An 18,395-nucleotide genomic window follows, 5' to 3' on the forward strand; every position below is an offset into this window, starting at 1 on the left:
GCTTTTCTTCTTGTGTGGACCTGAGGATGATGAAGATCCACACCAATAAACACATGGAGTGAATAAAGTGTCACTAATGAAACTGGATCATCATCATCCACTGCAGCACAAAGAAACTCTGAACCATCTGCTTTCTAAAACTGCCATCACCTCCAGTTCATGTGTGTGTGTCACACACACATCTGGCCCAAGGTTTGACACTCAGGGAGGAACTGGAAGGTAAATCCACCTCAGATCACTTTAATCATCTTTTCAACATCTTTGTGGTGTTAATGATATATCTTGTTGTGTTTAGGGTTGTAGCAACCAAAAACGTAGTAACGCCCAATGACTTAATAATTTTGGCCATTTTAATTGTAATAAAGCCAATAATGTAATAACGTGCCAATAATGTAATAACATTTTTGAGCCAATAATGTTATAACTTTTTGCCAATAATATAAGTTATTACATTATTGGCTGGTTATTACGTTAATGGCCTATTATTTTAACTGGTGCCGATAATGTAATAATACATAAATATGACTGCAGTTCTTGGAAATAAAAGGCTTTTTTGCAGTTTTGTGCAGTTTGCTAATCAAAAATAGGTAAGTGGATGACATAGTCGTCATATTTATTCATCCAAGATATGTACTATCTTTCACCTCTCTCTCTCTCTCTCTCTCTCTCTCTCTCTCTCTCTCTCTCTCTCTCACTTCTACCATGCTTAATGATATGTTTGCAAACGGAAGAAGTAAGCATTGTAGGCTATCAACAACCTCCAAAACATAACCAAACTTGTGTATTGAATGGTGTCTGCCAACCAGTTTATGTTTCAGTCATGTATAACTTCCTGCCTCAGACAAACCATTGGAAATAGGCAATGTGAAATGTGATAATTCCAGCATGGCTCAGAGGAGCAATGGAGTTGATTTGGTTTTACCATATATATATAGATTTATCTCCAGAACACCCAACTGAAGTTCGGTAGTGTTTTCATTCACAAATGAAAAAAAAGTGAGTGAGTGAGTGAGTGAGTGAGTGAGTGACGATCAGGTGACGATCTGTTAAAAGTATTTCTGGGAGAAGATCCACAATTTGCTAAGTTAGCTGCACAATATGTAACATTCTGCCACGATACTAGAAAAGTACACGAATGCTGATCAGAACCACTATTGATGTCATTTAATATTGTTGTTGCTTTTTATTATCATTTGTTACTATCAGAACCATTATTGATGTCACTTAATATTGTTATCATTTTTTTTATTTTTATTTTTTTATTATCATTTGTTACTCTCATCACTTAAGAACAATATGTGTATGTTTTATATAGTATATAACAACTTGCAACAGTCTAATGATGCCCAATCTTACCACACATATTTATTTTTTGTTTCATGTGATGTAGACTATGTATAAGAGAGAGAGAGAACTTGATCAGCACACACATGCATGCTCTCACACACGCATAGGGTAAATCATTTTATGTATATTTTTATTTATTTGTATATTGTTGTATATATTCATGAGTTGTACTGTGTCATTGATTACTAATGCTTTGGCAACATAGTTCTTTTAACTGTCATGCCAATAAAGCGAATTTGAATTGAATTGAATTGAATTGAGAGAGAGAGAGAGAGAGAGAGAGAGAGAGAGAGAGAGAGAGAGAGAGAGAGAGAGAGAGAGAGAGAGAGAGAGAGAGAGAGAGAGAGAGGGAAGATAGTACATATCTTGGATGAATAAATATGACCACTATGTCATCCACACCTATTTTTGATTAGCAAACTGCACAAAAACTGTAAAAAAGCCTTTTATTTCCAAGAACTGCAGTCATATTTATGTATTATTACATTATCGGCACCAGTTATTACCAGCCAATAATGTAATAACTTATTACATTATTGGCAAAAAAGTTATTACGTTATTGGCTCAAAAGTTTTATTACATTATTGGCTTTATTACATTTAAAATGGCCAAAATTATTACGTTATTGGCTGTTATTACGTTTTTGGTTGCTACAGTCCCCAAGAAATAATCAGTCATAAAATTATGATAACAACAAATTAATATGTAATTTAAAAATATAACATTACCATGTCTTCTCTCCTCACTATAACATCAAATTAAAGTCAATTAAATATAATTTCAAATAATTAAAATTACTTTTATGCTGATGAGGGTGAGGTTTTTGGCCTGTCCTTCACTGTTGTTGTTGTTGTTGTACGTCAACAGGACTTTCAATTTGTAAAATGTTGGCAAAATGTTAAAATGTTCACATTTACATATTGTTTTAAGTATGATCTTATTGTAAAACAGTGTTTTTGGTAATAATATTAATTATTATAAAAATGTACCAATTTATCGGTGTCCCCTGATTTCACGTCAATCCTGTTACCCTAACAAAAAAACCCTAGCAAATGAATGGTACGTTCCAGATTTGACATGATTAACAGGAGTTTGCATCATCTCTGACCCAGAATGCTAACAGCTTAGTGACAAGTAACTTTCTCTCACCTCTGATGTGGTATTTTTGATGTTTTTTCAATGTTTGACCGGGGGGGGGGGGGGGGGGGGGGGGACAAGCATACAACGTCAACCCTGTTACCACTTTTTAACATATAAATCCAATAAATTTTCTATTTCTCATAATATAATCAATATCTACAGGTAATCACCTTTCAAAGTACAAAGCTTGCACTTCAGCTTTATTTCAACTAGCAATGGGCAAATTAGCTTGAAATAGTCAACCCTGTTATCTTTACAGTGTAGGCAGTAGAATGTGTGTCTTGTCATCTATTACTCTTGTCAGCCCTGTTACCATAACGTCAACCCTGTTGTTGTCATCAATTTGATAAAAATGTAAACAAAAATGGAATTTCAACTGTTACCATCATAATTAAAACTATATAGACTATATATAGAAAATAATCTCAATAATCCCTAATTAGAAATATTGTATATTGTAAAGTTTATGTCGGTAACAGGGTTGACAAGATTAGGAAAACTTAAAACTGTAATAAAATATGAAATTCAACAGCCTGAGATGGCACAACATAATTTCTTGTCATTTTAAACTTTCTTTGATTACTGGCTACTAAAAAAATAGCAATTAAATATAGTTTAAATTTCAACATTTTAAAGTTGAAAAGTTACTGATTGCTCCATACAGTATAAAGGTAGTTTTTTCATTCACAAATGTAAAAAACAAACAAACTACCTTTATACTGTATGGAGCAATACAAACATCTACCTTTAGATTTTCACAGTATTAATATAGAACCTATGCCGCTTTATCATCACTGGAAAAAAAAGAAAGAAAAACAAACAAAGAAAAAAAACATTGACATGTCACTTTTTCCAACATGGGACCTTTAAGGTCAACATGTTGAAAAAAAAATCAAAGAGAATGCTAAAACCAAATCAACTCCATTGCTCCTCTGAGCCATGCTGGGATTATCACATTTCACATTACCTATTTCCAATGGTTTGTCTGAGGCAGGAAGTTATACATAACTGAAACATAAACTGGCTGGCAGACACCATTCAATACAGAAGTTTGGTTATGTTTTGGAGGTTTAGTTTAGTTTAGTTGTTGATAGCCTACAATGCTTACTTCTTCCATTTGCAATCATATCATTAAGCATGGTAGAAGTGAGAGAGAGAGAGAGAGAGAGAGAGAGAGAGAGAGAGAGAGAGAGAGAGAGAGAGAGAGAGAGAGAGAGAGAGAGGTGAAAGATAGTACATATCTTGGATGAATAAATATGACGACTAGCAAACTGCAAAAAAACTGTAAAAAAAAAAAAAAGCCTTTTATTTCCAAGAACTGCAGTCATATTTATGTATTATTACATTATCGGCACCAGTTATTACCAAAAAGTTATTACGTTATTGGCTCAAAAGTTTTATTACATTATTGGCACGTTATTACATTATTGGCTTGATTACATTTAAAATGGCCAAAATGATTACGTTATTGGCTGTTATTACGTTTTCAGTTGCTACAAGTGTTTCTGTTAATAACATGTATTGTTTAGTTTCATTGGATCCATGTGATCAGTTTGTTGTTGTGGATTTTACAGTAAATTGATTGAATTCTAACATCTCTCCAGCCACACTGACAAAAATCAAAAGCTAAATCCTGAATAAAACGCTGGAGAAATTAGACTTTATACGAATGGAAAATGTAAAAATCTAGTGTAACACATGCAGCCGTGTCTTAATGAATCAAAATCAAAACACACTCACATTTCCTCAGACCAGGTCTCAGTGTCTGATGTCCACAATGGTCCACCCTGGAGGAGGAAACAAAGTCAGGATCAACGTCATCCACCTTCCCTCATTCACCATGAAACATGAAGCAGAGTTCTGTCAATCTGTCCATACCTGAGAGTGTTCAGTCTCCAGTATGGATTCTCCAGTCCAGCACACAGAAGACTCACTCCCAAGTCTCCTGGATGATTGTAGCTCAGGTCCAGCTCCCTGAGATGGGAGGGGTTGGAGCTCAGAGCTGAGGCCAGAGAAGAACAGCCTTCCTCTGAGACCAGACAACCTGACAGACTGAACACACACACACACACACACACACACACACACACACACACACACACACACACACACACACACACACACACACACACAGTGTTAACTCTTGCGCGACCATTGACGAGTTAACTGAAATTGTCTGAACTTGTATCTCTTGGTGTATTTCGTCACTTCTTAAAGGTCCGACAACAAAAATCATTTGAGCGGTGCCTTTGCTGACCAACCTTGTCACCTTGACCTCCTTGCTCCCTGCACTTTTTTTTAACCTCTACTGTAACATGGCCCTATTTATTATAATGTAATATTGTAATGTATTTTGTATTTTATAATGTTGACGACGTGTGCCGCTGCCCTCTTGGCCAGGTCACCCTTGAAAATGAGATCCCGATCTCAATGGGTCTTTTACCTGGTTAAATAAAGGCTAAAAAAAAAAAAACTCGCCAAAGATTATGATAATAGACACTCTCAGGTACCCTGTGTGTGAATATGGTAGTCCTCTGATATGTAAAACTGTTTTAAACTACAATCAAAACATAATGTTTTAAACTGTGTGATTTTGAGTAAAAGGTCTCCTTGAATGCTGCTCTGGGGACAGCGTGCAGCGTGCTGTATGGCTGTCGGCTACAGTGTTGCGACTTTCTCGCTAAATCTGGCGACTTTCCAAACCCTCTTGGCGACTTTTTTTCACAAAAGCGACTGCCGACAAATCTGGCGACTTTTTCCGGTGCTGTTACAAACGTTTCTGGTTTGGAGACTCGGATCTGAAAGCCGGTTATCTCTGCTGTTTTCACGGTGCAGCGGAGCGGGCGCTGTGCAGCGGGTGCTGTGAGCCGGCCGCCCGCGCCCCAGAGCACCCACCCGCGGCCAGTCACACAGGAGTGTCACCGGGCTGCTCCGCTGCAGCCAGAGACCCGCACCGCTGCACACCCCCCAGATTTGACTACAAAAATACTAATTTAGCCGTAGAAATGATTTGGGAGACATGCCACACTGCAGAGTACCGGTAAAATGAGCCGATTGCCACTTGACACAAAAGTGAATTTTTCTCTGAGACTAGAGCGGGAGCTCCGTTTTTGGAGAAACCGAGCTCTCTTCTTCTCCTTCGTACTCACGAACGAAACGGCAGAAAAACTCGCCGTTTTTTCGAGGAGCACGTTGGAAAGTCACTCTTCAACCACGTGAAAACCGTTTGTTTCTAGGTGATGTACAGAGTTCGCTTCGACGTGAGATAAAAGGTAAACAAATAGCCAAAAACATGTGGTCCGGAGCGGATGTGCTGAGCAATTAGTGTGGTCGGCTGGTCGCGAAAGAGTTAATGAGAGAAACTGACTTAGGTATGTGATTATTCACCAAACATCAGGTCTGGTGTCAGGTCTTCTTGGAGTTTTTGATCACCATGATTCTTTACTGAAGTAAAAGTCTTGTTACTGTCACTCAATTACAATTCAAATCAAAACAAACAGAAAAGAGGACACAACTGAGACAAATGAAAGAAATGATCATCAATAAAGATGTATAAAGATTTCAGCAGGCATAACAGGTATTGATAAGCAACATGACTCAAAGCCTTGACAAAGAACACCCTACCTAAGACTTCCCAGTTTACAGTGTGGACTCTTCAGTCCAACAGACAACAGCTTCACTCCTGAATCCTGCAGGTCGTTGTTACTCAGGTCCAGTTCTCTCAGACTAGAGGACTGGGAGCTGAGGACTGAGGACAGAGCTTCACAGCTTCTCTCTGAGAGGTTACAGCCACTCAGTCTGAAAGTAAACAACAAAACAAAAGGCACCAGTTTCAATAATGTGATTTTGTTTTGGCAAATTATTATTATTATTATTATTTTTTTTTTACCACCACAATAGTTTACTTATGTTAAAGTGCTGTTACTGTTACTCCATTTTACTCAATACAATTAATCAGAAAAGAGAACATAACTCAGACAAATGATCAGAAATGATCAACATGTATGGACATTTCTGCAGGTGCAAGTCTTGATGAGCTACATGAATCAAAGTCTTGACAAACATCACCCTACCTGAGAGTTTCCAGTTTACAGTGTGGACTCTCCAGTCCAACAGACAACTGCTTCACTCCTGAATCCTGCAGGTCGTTGTTACTCAGGTCCAGTTCTCTCAGACTAGAGGACTGGGAGCTGAGGACTGAGGACAGAGCTTCACAACTTCTTTCTGAGAGGTTACAGCCACTCAGTCTGAAAAGTAGGAGATGAAACACTCGTTATTAAAAAAACAACAACAGATTTTTTTTTTGACACAACAAAACAACACAGTGAATCCAGATGGATATATTTCACACACAGAGCTTTGTTGGAGGCTTTGACCACTGGCAGAAGCCTCAGAAGAGCCTCCTCTGAAGCAGAGTATTTCTTCAGGTCAAACTCGTCCAGATCTTTTTCTGATGACAGTAAGATGAAGACCAGAGCTGACCACTGAGCAGAAAACAGGTTAACTGTGGAGAGACGTCCTGATCTCAGGGACTGTTGGATCTCCTCCACTAGATAGCGATCATTCAGTTCATTCAGACAGTGGAACAGGTTGATGCTTTTCTCTGGAGACAGATTCTCACTGATCTTCTTCTTGATGTACTGGACTGTTTCCTGATTGGTCTGTGAGTTACTTCCTGTCTGTGACATTAGATCTTGTAGAAGAGTCTGATTGGTCTCCAGTGAAAGACCCAGGAGGAAGCGGAGGAACAAGTCCAGGTGTCCATTTGGACTCTGTAAGGCCTTGTCCACAGCTCTCTGATAGAAGAGTGTTGGTTTTTCTCCAAACACTTTAGTCCACAAAGATTCTTTTTGTTCTTCTGACAGCAGATCGACTCCAGAGTTGACGAAGGTCAGATGAACATGAAGAGCAGCCAGAAACTCCTGAACACTCAGATGGACGAAGCAGAACACCTTGTCCTGGTACAGGCCTCTCTCCTCTCTAAAGATCTGTGTGAAGACTCCTGATTTCACTGAGGCTGCTCTGATATCGATGCCACACTCTGTCAGGTCTGATTCATAGAAGATCAGGTTTCCTCTCTGCAGCTGCTCAAAAGCCAGTTTTCCCAGAGACTTAATCATCTTCCTGCTCTTTTTACTCCAGTGTGGATCTGTCCCAGCTCCTCCATCATACTTGATCTTCTTCAGCTTTGTCTGAACCACCAGGAAGTGGATGTACATCTCAGTCAGGGTCTTGGGTAGCTCTCCTCCCTCTCTGGTCTTCAACAGCTTCTCCAGAACTGTAGCAGTGATCCAGCAGAAGACTGGGATGTGGCACATGATGTGGAGGCTTCGTGATGTCTTGATGTGGGAGATGATCTTTCTGGCCTGCTCCTCATCTCTGAACCTCTTCCTGAAGTACTCCTCCTTTTGTGGGCCAGTGAACCCTCTGACCTCTGTCACCATGTCAACACACTCAGGAGGGATCTGATTGGCTGCTGCAGGTCTTGTGGTTATCCAGAGGCGAGCAGAAGGAAGCAGTGTCCCCCTGATGAGGTTGGTCAGCAGCACGTTGACTGAGGTGGACTCTGTCACATTAGTCAGGATCTCAGTGTTGTGGAAGTCCAGAGGAAGTCGACACTCATCCAGACCGTCAAAAATGAAGACGACCTGGAACTGATCAAACCTGCAGATTCCTGCTTCTTTGGTTTCAGAGAAGAAGTGATGAACAAGTTCCACCAAGCTGAACCTTTTCTCTTTCAGCACATTCAGCTCTCTGAAGGTGAATGGAAATGTGAAATGTATGTCCTGGTTGGCTTTGTCTTCAGCCCAGTCCAGAGTGAACTTCTGTGTTAAGACTGTTTTCCCAATGCCAGCCACTCCCTTTGTCATCACTGTTCTGATTGGTTCATCTCTTCCAGGTGAGGCTTTAAAGATGTCTTCATGTCTGATGGTTGTTTCTGGTCTGTCTGGTCTCCTGGATGCTGTTTCAATCTGTCTGACCTCATGTTCATCATTGACCTCTCCAGTCCCTCCCTCTGTGATGAAGAGCTCTGTGTAGATCTGATTCAGAAGAGTTGGGTTTCCTGCTTTAGAGATCCCCTCAAACACACACTGGAACTTCTTCTTCAGGTTGGATTTGAGTTTACGTCGACAAAATGCAGCAGAGCTTCCTACATAGAGAAAAACATGAAACCAATGAATCAATCAAATTTCATTATCATTTATTTTTCACCATCCCAAGGGAATTTCTTCAAGTTAGATTTAAATTTACTATGACAAACTGCAGCATGACTTCATTCCACTTTAGAATCACCATAATAACGTTTCATTCCTTCTGTTGAGTTAGTAAATGTCCGATTCTTTTCAAATCTTTGGAGAAATCGTCTTACTGATCTGCAGACAGTCAGCCAGCTCCTCCTGCCTCATTGTCCTCAGCAAGTTCACTGTGATCTTCACAAATGCATTTCTAAAGTTTCTCTGCTCTTCATCCTCACTGTTCACCTCCTCTTCTCTCTCCTGAGTCCTGAAGAATTCTGGGTAATCTGGACTCAGAACTCTTTGGACTCTCTTCAGCTCGTCCTTCACAAAACAGACAATGTGCTCCTCCAGCAGCTGGAACACAATAACACACTGTGTAAACTTCATTTTAGGTAGGCTACAAACCCATATATCATCCAATCAGACCATCAGTCACCATGACTGGTGATGCACCATCTGCCACCAAATCTCTTTCCACAGCTAAACAGACATTATCCAAATGTACTGACCTCAGAAAACTGACTCACTACCTTTTTGCTCAGTCAAGTTTTTGAATTTTAATTCCGATAAGACAGAAGTGCTGATCAGGTGGAGTTTCCTCCAGGACAAAATATGAGACGGGATAGACAATAACTTTGAATTGTTTTATATTATTGTTTTCCAGCATGTCCTACTTTGAGTTGTGTTGGTGAATTTCACTTTAAACCAGAGAAGTTGTTCTGTGTGTCTGTTGTAATCTTGGACTACCTGAATTAGTTAATTGATGAACTACATTGATGGAGGTCAGAGAGAGAAGAAAACAGCTGGAATCATCTGATAACTACACAGATGACAAACCTCTTTGAAGGATCTAGAGCAGATGAGTGAGGGAGAGACTGAGCAGATTTTTTTAGTAAAACTTGTCAACGTATCCAGGCCAGATAATTCCTGCTTGATGATGATCTGATGTGTTTTAGTTTCCTACAGCTTCACTCTCCCACTCTCTGCCTCCTTTAGCCTTTTTAATTCTGACTCAGTCCCTGTCTGTGTCAGACTACAGCCCTGCTGCTCTAATGACAGCAGCATGACACTGTTAGTGGTTGAACATTTCTCTGTGACTTCTGTAGTCATCAGTTCTGTCTGTGGATGAACATTTACAGACCATAAATATGGAGTCCAGGTCTGTGTGATGCTGCTTGGTGGACTGATGACTGAGAACTGAGGTCTCCTGGAGAAAACTGTGGAAAACAGATGAAAGTTCAGAACATTAAATTATACATATGTTATAGGTGTTGTTTTGTATGAATAACATGACACAGGATGAAGTGTAAGGCCAAGAGAGACACATTTTTTAGTCAACAGGAAGAATAGGAGAAAAAAAATCAGGTTTTACCTCCTTTCTCTGACGTCACCAAGCTGAACCATAGACCTGTCACTCTTCATGGACACACAGCTGGGGACAGGAAACTGTTGTCCACCCTTAAAATAAATGGGACGTTCCACTGACCGGTCACTCTTCATGGACACACAGCTGGGGACAGGAGACTGTTGTCCACCCCTAAAGAAAATGGGACGTTCCACTGACCGGTCACTCTTCATGGACACACAGCTGGGGACAGGAGACTGTTGTCCACCCCTAAAGAAAATGGGACGTTCCACTGACCGGTCACTCTTCATGGACACACAGCTGGGGACAGGATAGTCTTCTCTCTGCTGATGGTTGCTAGTAGAAACAAAGGTGAAAAAATTCACCGATCAAAAAAAAAGTTGCTTTTCACTGCACTGTTCGGTATCACCTAGAACATGTCAAGTTAGTTAAACCCCCTGAGAAAAACAGGAACAATCAAGAACAAATAAAACAACAACAGTGTGATGTGAGTGCTGAGCTGAGAAGAGTCATAGAGATGCTCACCTCTGAGCTTTGGTCTGGCTCTTATCTTCCCCCCACAGAATGGTTTTAGAGGGAGGGGCTCCCTCCTCTCTGTCCTCACTGTGACTCATACTGTAGCAGAGCCCCCACCTTCACACAAACACAACAACAGACATTACAACATGACTCAGTTAACAGGAAACATAAGTTGTCCCAGCAGTAGACTAGAGACCTGTGAAGGTTGAACTCTGTCCTCGCCCTGGGACGGCTGGGATTGGCTCCAATCTAAATACTAATCTAATGTAACTCAACAACTCAGTCAGTGCCGGGGAATTCCAGACCAGACGATTTAGTTCTACTCTCTTTCCACTAGATGGTGCAACCTGAACAATGAATTCACTCAAAATGCACTCAAAAGAGAAAACTGAGATGCATCATGCAGCTCTACAGATTTCCAAGTCTCATTGATGAAACTCAAAACCAACACAAATACAGACACAATGTAATTATTTTATTCCATACATTTTTTGTAAAATTTCCAAAAGTTATTTGTTGCACACAAATTTTGGATTGTGCCCTCCAAATAGTTTTTAATGCAATGTAAATTCCCTTAAAGCAGAAGTGAGTGGTCCGGTCGTTTTCGCTAATGCTGCGTTCCAGGCAGGCTTTTGAAATCGTAAATTACAGCTTCAAGTCACAATTTACGACTTTGTAGCGTTCCAGGCAACCCACTCGTGTTTTTCCGACCTGTTTTACCGGTGAAAGTCACTATAACGGCCACTCGTAACTTCCGACCGGTGAACTCGTACCAGATCGAACTGGTACGAGTTCACGGTCGGAAAAATACGAGTTTCCTTGAACGCACCATAACAGTCCTCGTCCCTACGTCACCACATTCACGGCGTTCCTTGGCTGCACACACAGCCCTGCATGCCGTTCTCTCCCCTCATTGGATAAAAACTGTAGGATACGATAAATGTTTTCACTTCGGCTCAGAGCAGAGCAGAGGGACTGACAGACCCGTGTTTCAGTCCAAACACTCTATGTAAGTGATTGCTGTCGGAAGATATAACTATTTAAGACTTATATTAACACAAATATATCACTCACTTCTGCTTTAAGTTTAGAATAGAAAAACCTCAGTGCAGTATCCAATGGACAGTTTAAGAAACTGATTAAAAAACTTATTAAAAAGAAACACAACCTGAAAATGCAGCCAACAGTGACACTTATATATTGAATAGTATGTTTTAATGTTTACGTATCACGGCACCATTTACATATTTGTTTGAACATTTGTCAGAAGTGGTAATAAATACAAGTAAGAGAGTTAAGACAAATCATAGGCTATACGTTATTAGAAACTTGAGATCAAGCAGGTCAGGTACTGGGCGGCCATTTTGACCTGCTGCCAGCCTGTTTACAACCAGTGGCCTGTGAAAATCACCAGTGAATAAAATGCACCACAGTTAGGTTGAGTCAAGCTTTCAGAGTAGTTCAGACATTTCTCATGATCATGTGATCTGAGATTAAACTCCAAGTGCTGTTTGTTCTGCATCGCAAATACTCAAAGCATCCCTCTTATTTCAAAAAAAGTATTTGGAATATTTTTAACTGTAAACATTGAACAGAAACAAATAGAAATTATAAACCAGACAATCATCGTCAAGAAACATTTCTATTTTTTAAACACTGATACATCACAATGTGACCAGTTATCCTGTTCAGACAGTTACAGATTTCTCAGGTAAGATTTTCACCTGCTGAACTCACCTCAGGTCGACTTTCAGACACTTTACACCTTCGTGTGTAGAAGAAACATTTGGAAGAAAAGAAGCTGTTTGCTCTCCCTCGTCAGTGCCGATGTCTGATTGCATTTGATCAGAGGACACATATTAAAGTCCAAGTGATAAACCTGGTCACATCTACACTAAGTCATAAAAAACATCACAGTGAACAAAGTCCATGAGGGATAGATTACAGGAGCTGGAAAAACACCTAGAGTTTCCTTGTTGAGTAAAACATGTTTAACACCTTCAGCGTATGTGGCTGCAAAGATGACATGAGTCCCACTGAACCCCTGAGAGACAGTTTTATCAGCAGGATCTCTGAAAGACTATAGATCCTTACTGAACTACAAAAACAGCCTGAGTCCTTCCCTCAGGCTGCAGATTCAGAGTTCGCCAGTTAAAGTGCGACAGTACAGAAAACTCAGAATTAATACTGCTGAATTTGTACATTGTACAACTGTCTCTTTGTTGTTGTGTTGAGTTTTTATATTGTCAGATTTTTTTTTCCAACTGCCTGATTTTATTGCATATTCTTGCACATTTCTTATCTGTCTTTTTTATTTACAACCCCTCACTGTTATCAAAGTTTCCACAATAAATTAATCTGTTAACATAAAGTTCAGTAGTCTGAGTGCGTCTGAGAAACTTGTGGTTTTCCTTTGCTAAGAAAAGAAGTTGAGATATTTGTGGCAGTAAATTGTTTTTTTTTCCATGAACAAATTGATTTATCGCCATTAGCACTCGCTGTAGGCTATGATAGTTACCTGTGATCACTTTTTTTCGTCTAACCTTAACTGTAGAGTTCATCAGACAGAAAGATATCAGTCTCTAGTTGGACTTTATTCACTCTGATGTTGTTTTTTATTAGATGTGTCCAGGTTTATGGCTTTTTTTAAACATTATTATTACAGTCTCAACAGTATTTTTAATGTTTAACTAAGCTGTCAAATAACTGTTGAGCACCAGAGAGAGTGGAAGAAGGCTAAGTAGAATAGAATAGACAGTTTAGGTCTCCCTCATAAAATATGCCTGTGGATGTGGGACTTTCTAACCAAGTGGCCACAAACAGTCAAGATGGGCCCCCACCGCTCCCTTTCATTCAGCACAGCACAAGAGCCCCACAAGGTTGCATTTTGAGCCCTTTTCTTTTTTTCACTGTATAGACTATAGACCCTTTCAGAGAGTATAAACAAAGACAGGTGTGGCTCATTAGAAAACGCTCTGGTACACTAAATGGAATGGAGCCTTAATTAGTATCCTTGGTAACGCCTGTATTTGTTTATACTCTCTGAAACGGTCTATACTCACCATTGCACATTATCCCATAATTCCAATATCATAATCAAATTTGCAGATGATGCAATACTGTGACTGATCACAGGGGGAGATCATGAGACAGTGTACAGCGAGGAGGTTCGGAGGCTGACAGACTGGTGCAGAGTCAACAACTTGGCTCTAAACACCAAGAAGACAAAAGAGCTGATTATTGATTTTAGGAGGAAAAAAGATGAGCACCTTCCCCTGGAGATAAGTGGGGAAAGAGTAAATGGTAAATGGTAAATGGACTTGCACTTGTATAGCGCTTTTCTAGTCTCTTGGACCACTCAAAGCGCTTTACACTGTTGGTCACATTCACCCTTTCCCACACATTCACACAGCGCTTGGCAGCGCAGAAATCTAACCATTTACACACATTCGTACACCCAATGGACACATCGGGGGGCAAGTGTGGGTTCAGTGTCTTGCCCAAGGACACTTCGACATGTTGCCAGGAGGAGCCTGGAATCGAACCACCGACCTTCCGGTTAGCTCTACCCCCTGAGCCACAGCTGCCCCAGAGTAGAGAGAGTCTCAACTTTTAAGTTCCTGGGCACATACATCTCACAAAATCTGTAATGGACACAGAATACAAAATCTCTGATTAAGCAGACACAACAATGATTATACTTCCTGAGAAGCCTGAGTGCTATATGTTGTCATTGTTTCTTTGTGGTATGTGATAAGACTTAAGTGCTAAATGTGACTATTTTAGAAACCTTAGTCAAGTGAATAACTCTTTCTCTTGTCCCCCCTCTCAGATCTGCCTGGTGACTGTTCTGCAATCAATCAAAAAATATCAATAAAGCACATTAAAAAACATTCTGCAATGCGACTGGAGTGTAAGTGAACAGCTTTACTGTGAGGTTGTTGTGGTGATTAGGACAGGTGCTGAGGAGCAAGGTCATGTGGCTAAGACAGGAAGCTCTATGAGGACACCAGGTGGAGAGACAGGGGAAGGACAAAGTGTGGAGACTAATGAGACTGAGAGAACAGTGGTTGTGTCCACTGTCTCAGGACTAATGTCGTCCTCATGATAATGTCAGTGGCTGCTGCTGTGAGACAACATGAATTTATAATGTTTTACCAAGTTTTGAAATCAAGAAGCTGCTCACAGCTGGAGTTCTGCCTCTGTCTAAAAGCCCCTGTGTCTCCTCCGTACCTCTGAGAGTTGATGCTGTGCTGCATTTTCACCACCAGGTGGCGGTGTTGTACAAGAATCAGCTCATACAAGCTGCAGCGCCACACAGCACCCAGGATGAAAACCAGCTACAGTACATAAATATCTATATCATTATTAATGGCCATTTTCTTCCATAAATACTTCTGGCTTTGTTAAATCCAACTTCTGTGGCTTGTGGTCGGAAACTTTGTGTATTTATCACTAATCATCTGTCAGTGTTATTTATGTACGATTATTTGAATTTGAAAAGGAGGGAGAGAGAGAGACAGTTTTCCATTTCAAACAGACCTTTATTTGTGTTGTATACATTGTACAAAAACTCAGTGAGACCTACAGAGGACACAGAGACACTGAGGAACCAGGACTGATCCAGAACCCAGGATACAGAGGTTCAGTGAATGTGGTGTTGAAGGTGTGGAGGTGGATCAGTCTGTCAGAGGAGACACTGTAGAAGGACAGAGTGCCAGCAGGACAGTCCACATACACTGCTACTCTGTCAGAGACATAGGAGGAGATGGCTGTTTTTCTGTTGTTGTGCCAGACAAAGTAACAACCATCAGAGCAGCTCAGACTCCAGGACTGATTATTTCCACCAAACACACAGTCTTTACTGTCTCCTCTCCTTCTGATTCCTCTGTAACTCACTGATATATTGACCTCTCCTCCCCAGTCGACCTCCCAGTAACAGCGACCAGTCAGACCATTTCTACACAGCAGCTGAGACCAGAAGTCAAATCTGTCTGGATGATCAGGATACGACTGATCCTTTTTTACATATGTCACCTTCCTGTTGTTGTCAGACAGTTTGAGCTGTTTGTTCACTGTGTTCATGTCCAATTCCAGTTCACAGGCATCTGATGGAGAGAACAAGACACAACACAGCTGCAGTTTATCATCTGTTCATTTATCAACAACTTCACTGACAATTAATTAAGTGAAACATTCAACTTACATTTTATATTATTGTATAGCCTACTGTGATTAATGTTTGACTACATTTCAATTAAAATCCAACAATCCAGTTACACAACATATACTGGTATACAACATCAACAGTTACTGAACATGAGCATCAAGACGTCTTCTGGTGTGGACCTGAGGATGAGGTTAATGAAGATCCACACCAATAAACACATGGAGTGAATAAAGTGTCACTAATGAAACTGGGTCATCGTCTTCCACTGCAGCACAAAGTTCATATCTTTGACATCAAATCTCAAGAATCTCTGTTGTCTCCTACAAACAAGTTTCACAACAGTCTGGATGTGATTATCCAATCATGAAGCTAATCAATATGCCTTTAATTGGGGACTGAAAGATCAATGTTGAGAATGACTAGAGGCTCTGTCTATTTTCAGTCTGTATCCACCTCATCATCTGTAGCTGGATCTAGAAAACGTCACACAAAAGATGTGTCACCCAGGTCTGACATTCGCCTCCCATAGAATGCCATGAGAGACACGGTTGAATGCCTTCTCCAAGTCCACAAAACACATGTGGACTGGTTGGGTGAACTCCCATTAACCCTCAAGCACCCTGTGCAGCTGGTCCAGTGTTCTACAACCAGGATGAAATTGTTTCTTCTAGATCTGAGTTTCACCTATTGGTCAGATTTTCCTCTCCTGTACCCTGGACTAGTTTGATCCCCTAGTAGATGATAGACACACCCTATGGTCCCCCTTCAGAAATAAAGGGGTCACCACTCTCGTCTGCCAGTCCAGGGGCACTGTCCCCAACTGCCAAATGATGTTGCAAAGGCGTGCTAGCCAATATAGCTCCACAACATCCAGAGACTTTGTACTTAGGGTTGATCTCATCCACCCCCAGTGTCTAGCCACTGAGGAGCTTCCAAACCACCTCAGTGACTTTGGCCTGAGTGATGGATGTGTGGCAGGACGAAGGAGGGCCTGGGCGGGGTTTGAACCCTAGTCTCTCGGGTAAGAGTCATGTGCGCTTGCCATTCGCCCAAAGGGCTATCCCTGTGGCCAAATAGCCAGGGCACACGATCAATTGGAGGCATAGTGACAGGAACCGTCAACTGTCACATCTCTCCCCCTCTTTTCACAAGCACGTCCTCCTGCTCCACGCAGGCTGCCACCCATCAGGAATCCATGGAATCCATGGACCTACCATTAGTGCTACATGAATCCTGCCAACAACGCCAGAAAGTGGCAGGACGAAGGAGGGCCCGGGCGGGGTTTGAACCCTAGTCTCCCGGGTAAGAGTCATGTCACGAGTCATCCTGTCACTATGCCTCCAATTGATCATGGACCCTGGCTACTTGGTCACAGGGATATCTCTTTGGCCGAATGGCAAGCGCACATGACTCTTACTGCCTGGGCGGGGTTCAAACCTCTCATGTTTTTTGACCTCTGAATACTTTCTCTCTACCAGGGACAATAAGCCCCGACAAAATGGCTCCTAGAATCATTTGGGTGCTCACACCCCTCCACCATGATAAGGGAGGGACTGAATGAAACTCGGGAGAATAAGACTTTGTACGTCTGGAAAATGTAAAAAATCTAGTCTAACATGTGCACTCCTGCTCTCCTGAATAAAACTTAAAACACACTCACACTTCCTTAGACCCGGTGTCAGTCTCTGAGGTCCACAATAGTCCACCCTGGAGGAGGAAACAAAATCAGGATCAACTTAATTCACATTCACTCATTCACCATAAAACAAGAAGCAGAGTTCCTCGGTTAATCAGAAAGACAAAGACACAGCGTGAGTACTGCTGTTGTCTGTCCATCTGTCCATACCTCAGAGTGTCCAGTCTCCAGTTTGGATCGTTCAGTCCAGCAGACAACAGCTTCACTCCTGAGTCTCCTGGATGATTGTAGCTCAGGTCCAGCTCTCTCAGATGCGAGGGATTGGAGCTCAGCGCTGAGGCCAGAGAAGAACAGCCTTCTTCTGAGACCTGACAACCTGAAAGACTGAACACACACACACAGTATGTATGTGACACTAATGAAGCTCTTAAAGTATACTTTATGTATCATCTTTATCTAGTATTCTTCACAATCATTAGTTTATTCACAGCTCTGTGTCCAGTCATATCCTGCAGGTACAGTGAATCTATGTTGTTGAGAGAACCTGAGAGTGAGTCTGACTGTGGTCTGTGATTATTCACCATACATCAGGTCTGGTGTCAGGACTTCACCATCACAATATTTTACTAATGTAAAAGTGCTTCTACTTACAACTATAAAAATGATCAAAAAACAGTCAACAATATAGACGTATGTATAAGACATAACAAGATATCAGCAGGTACAACAAGTATTGATGAGTTAAATGAATCAAAGCCTTGACAAAAATCACCATACTTGAGAGTTTCCAGTTTACAGTGTGGACTCGCCAGTCCAACAGACAACTGTTTCACTCCTGAATCCTGCAGGTTGTTGTTACTCAGGTCCAGCTGTCTCAGACTAGAGGACAAGGAGCTGAGGACTGAGGACAGAGCTTCACAACTTATCTCTGAGAGGTTACAGCCACTCAGTCTGAAAGTAAACAAAACAAAAATAACA

General features: G+C 41.0%; 1 protein-coding gene across 1 annotated transcript in view; it reads right to left on the reverse strand.

Annotated features, from left to right (window-relative positions):
* LOC311007112 (uncharacterized protein) overlaps positions 1-18,395 on the reverse strand; it is a 142,305-nt gene that overhangs the window by 111,446 nt on the left and 12,464 nt on the right. Inside the window, 13 exon segments of the mRNA XM_084000200.1 lie at positions 4,366-4,539; positions 6,112-6,285; positions 6,488-6,558; positions 6,560-6,734; positions 6,841-8,638; positions 8,858-9,080; positions 9,868-9,943; positions 10,618-10,725; positions 14,845-14,916; positions 15,197-15,719; positions 17,442-17,488; positions 17,628-17,801; positions 18,195-18,368. Of these exon segments, the coding sequence (XP_083856326.1) occupies positions 4,366-4,539; positions 6,112-6,285; positions 6,488-6,558; positions 6,560-6,734; positions 6,841-8,638; positions 8,858-9,080; positions 9,868-9,943; positions 10,618-10,725; positions 14,845-14,916; positions 15,197-15,719; positions 17,442-17,488; positions 17,628-17,801; positions 18,195-18,368 (3,789 nt within the window).

Source organism: Trachurus trachurus (assembly GCF_905171665.1).
Source record: "Trachurus trachurus genome assembly, chromosome: 24".
NCBI lineage: Eukaryota > Metazoa > Chordata > Actinopteri > Carangiformes > Carangidae > Trachurus > Trachurus trachurus.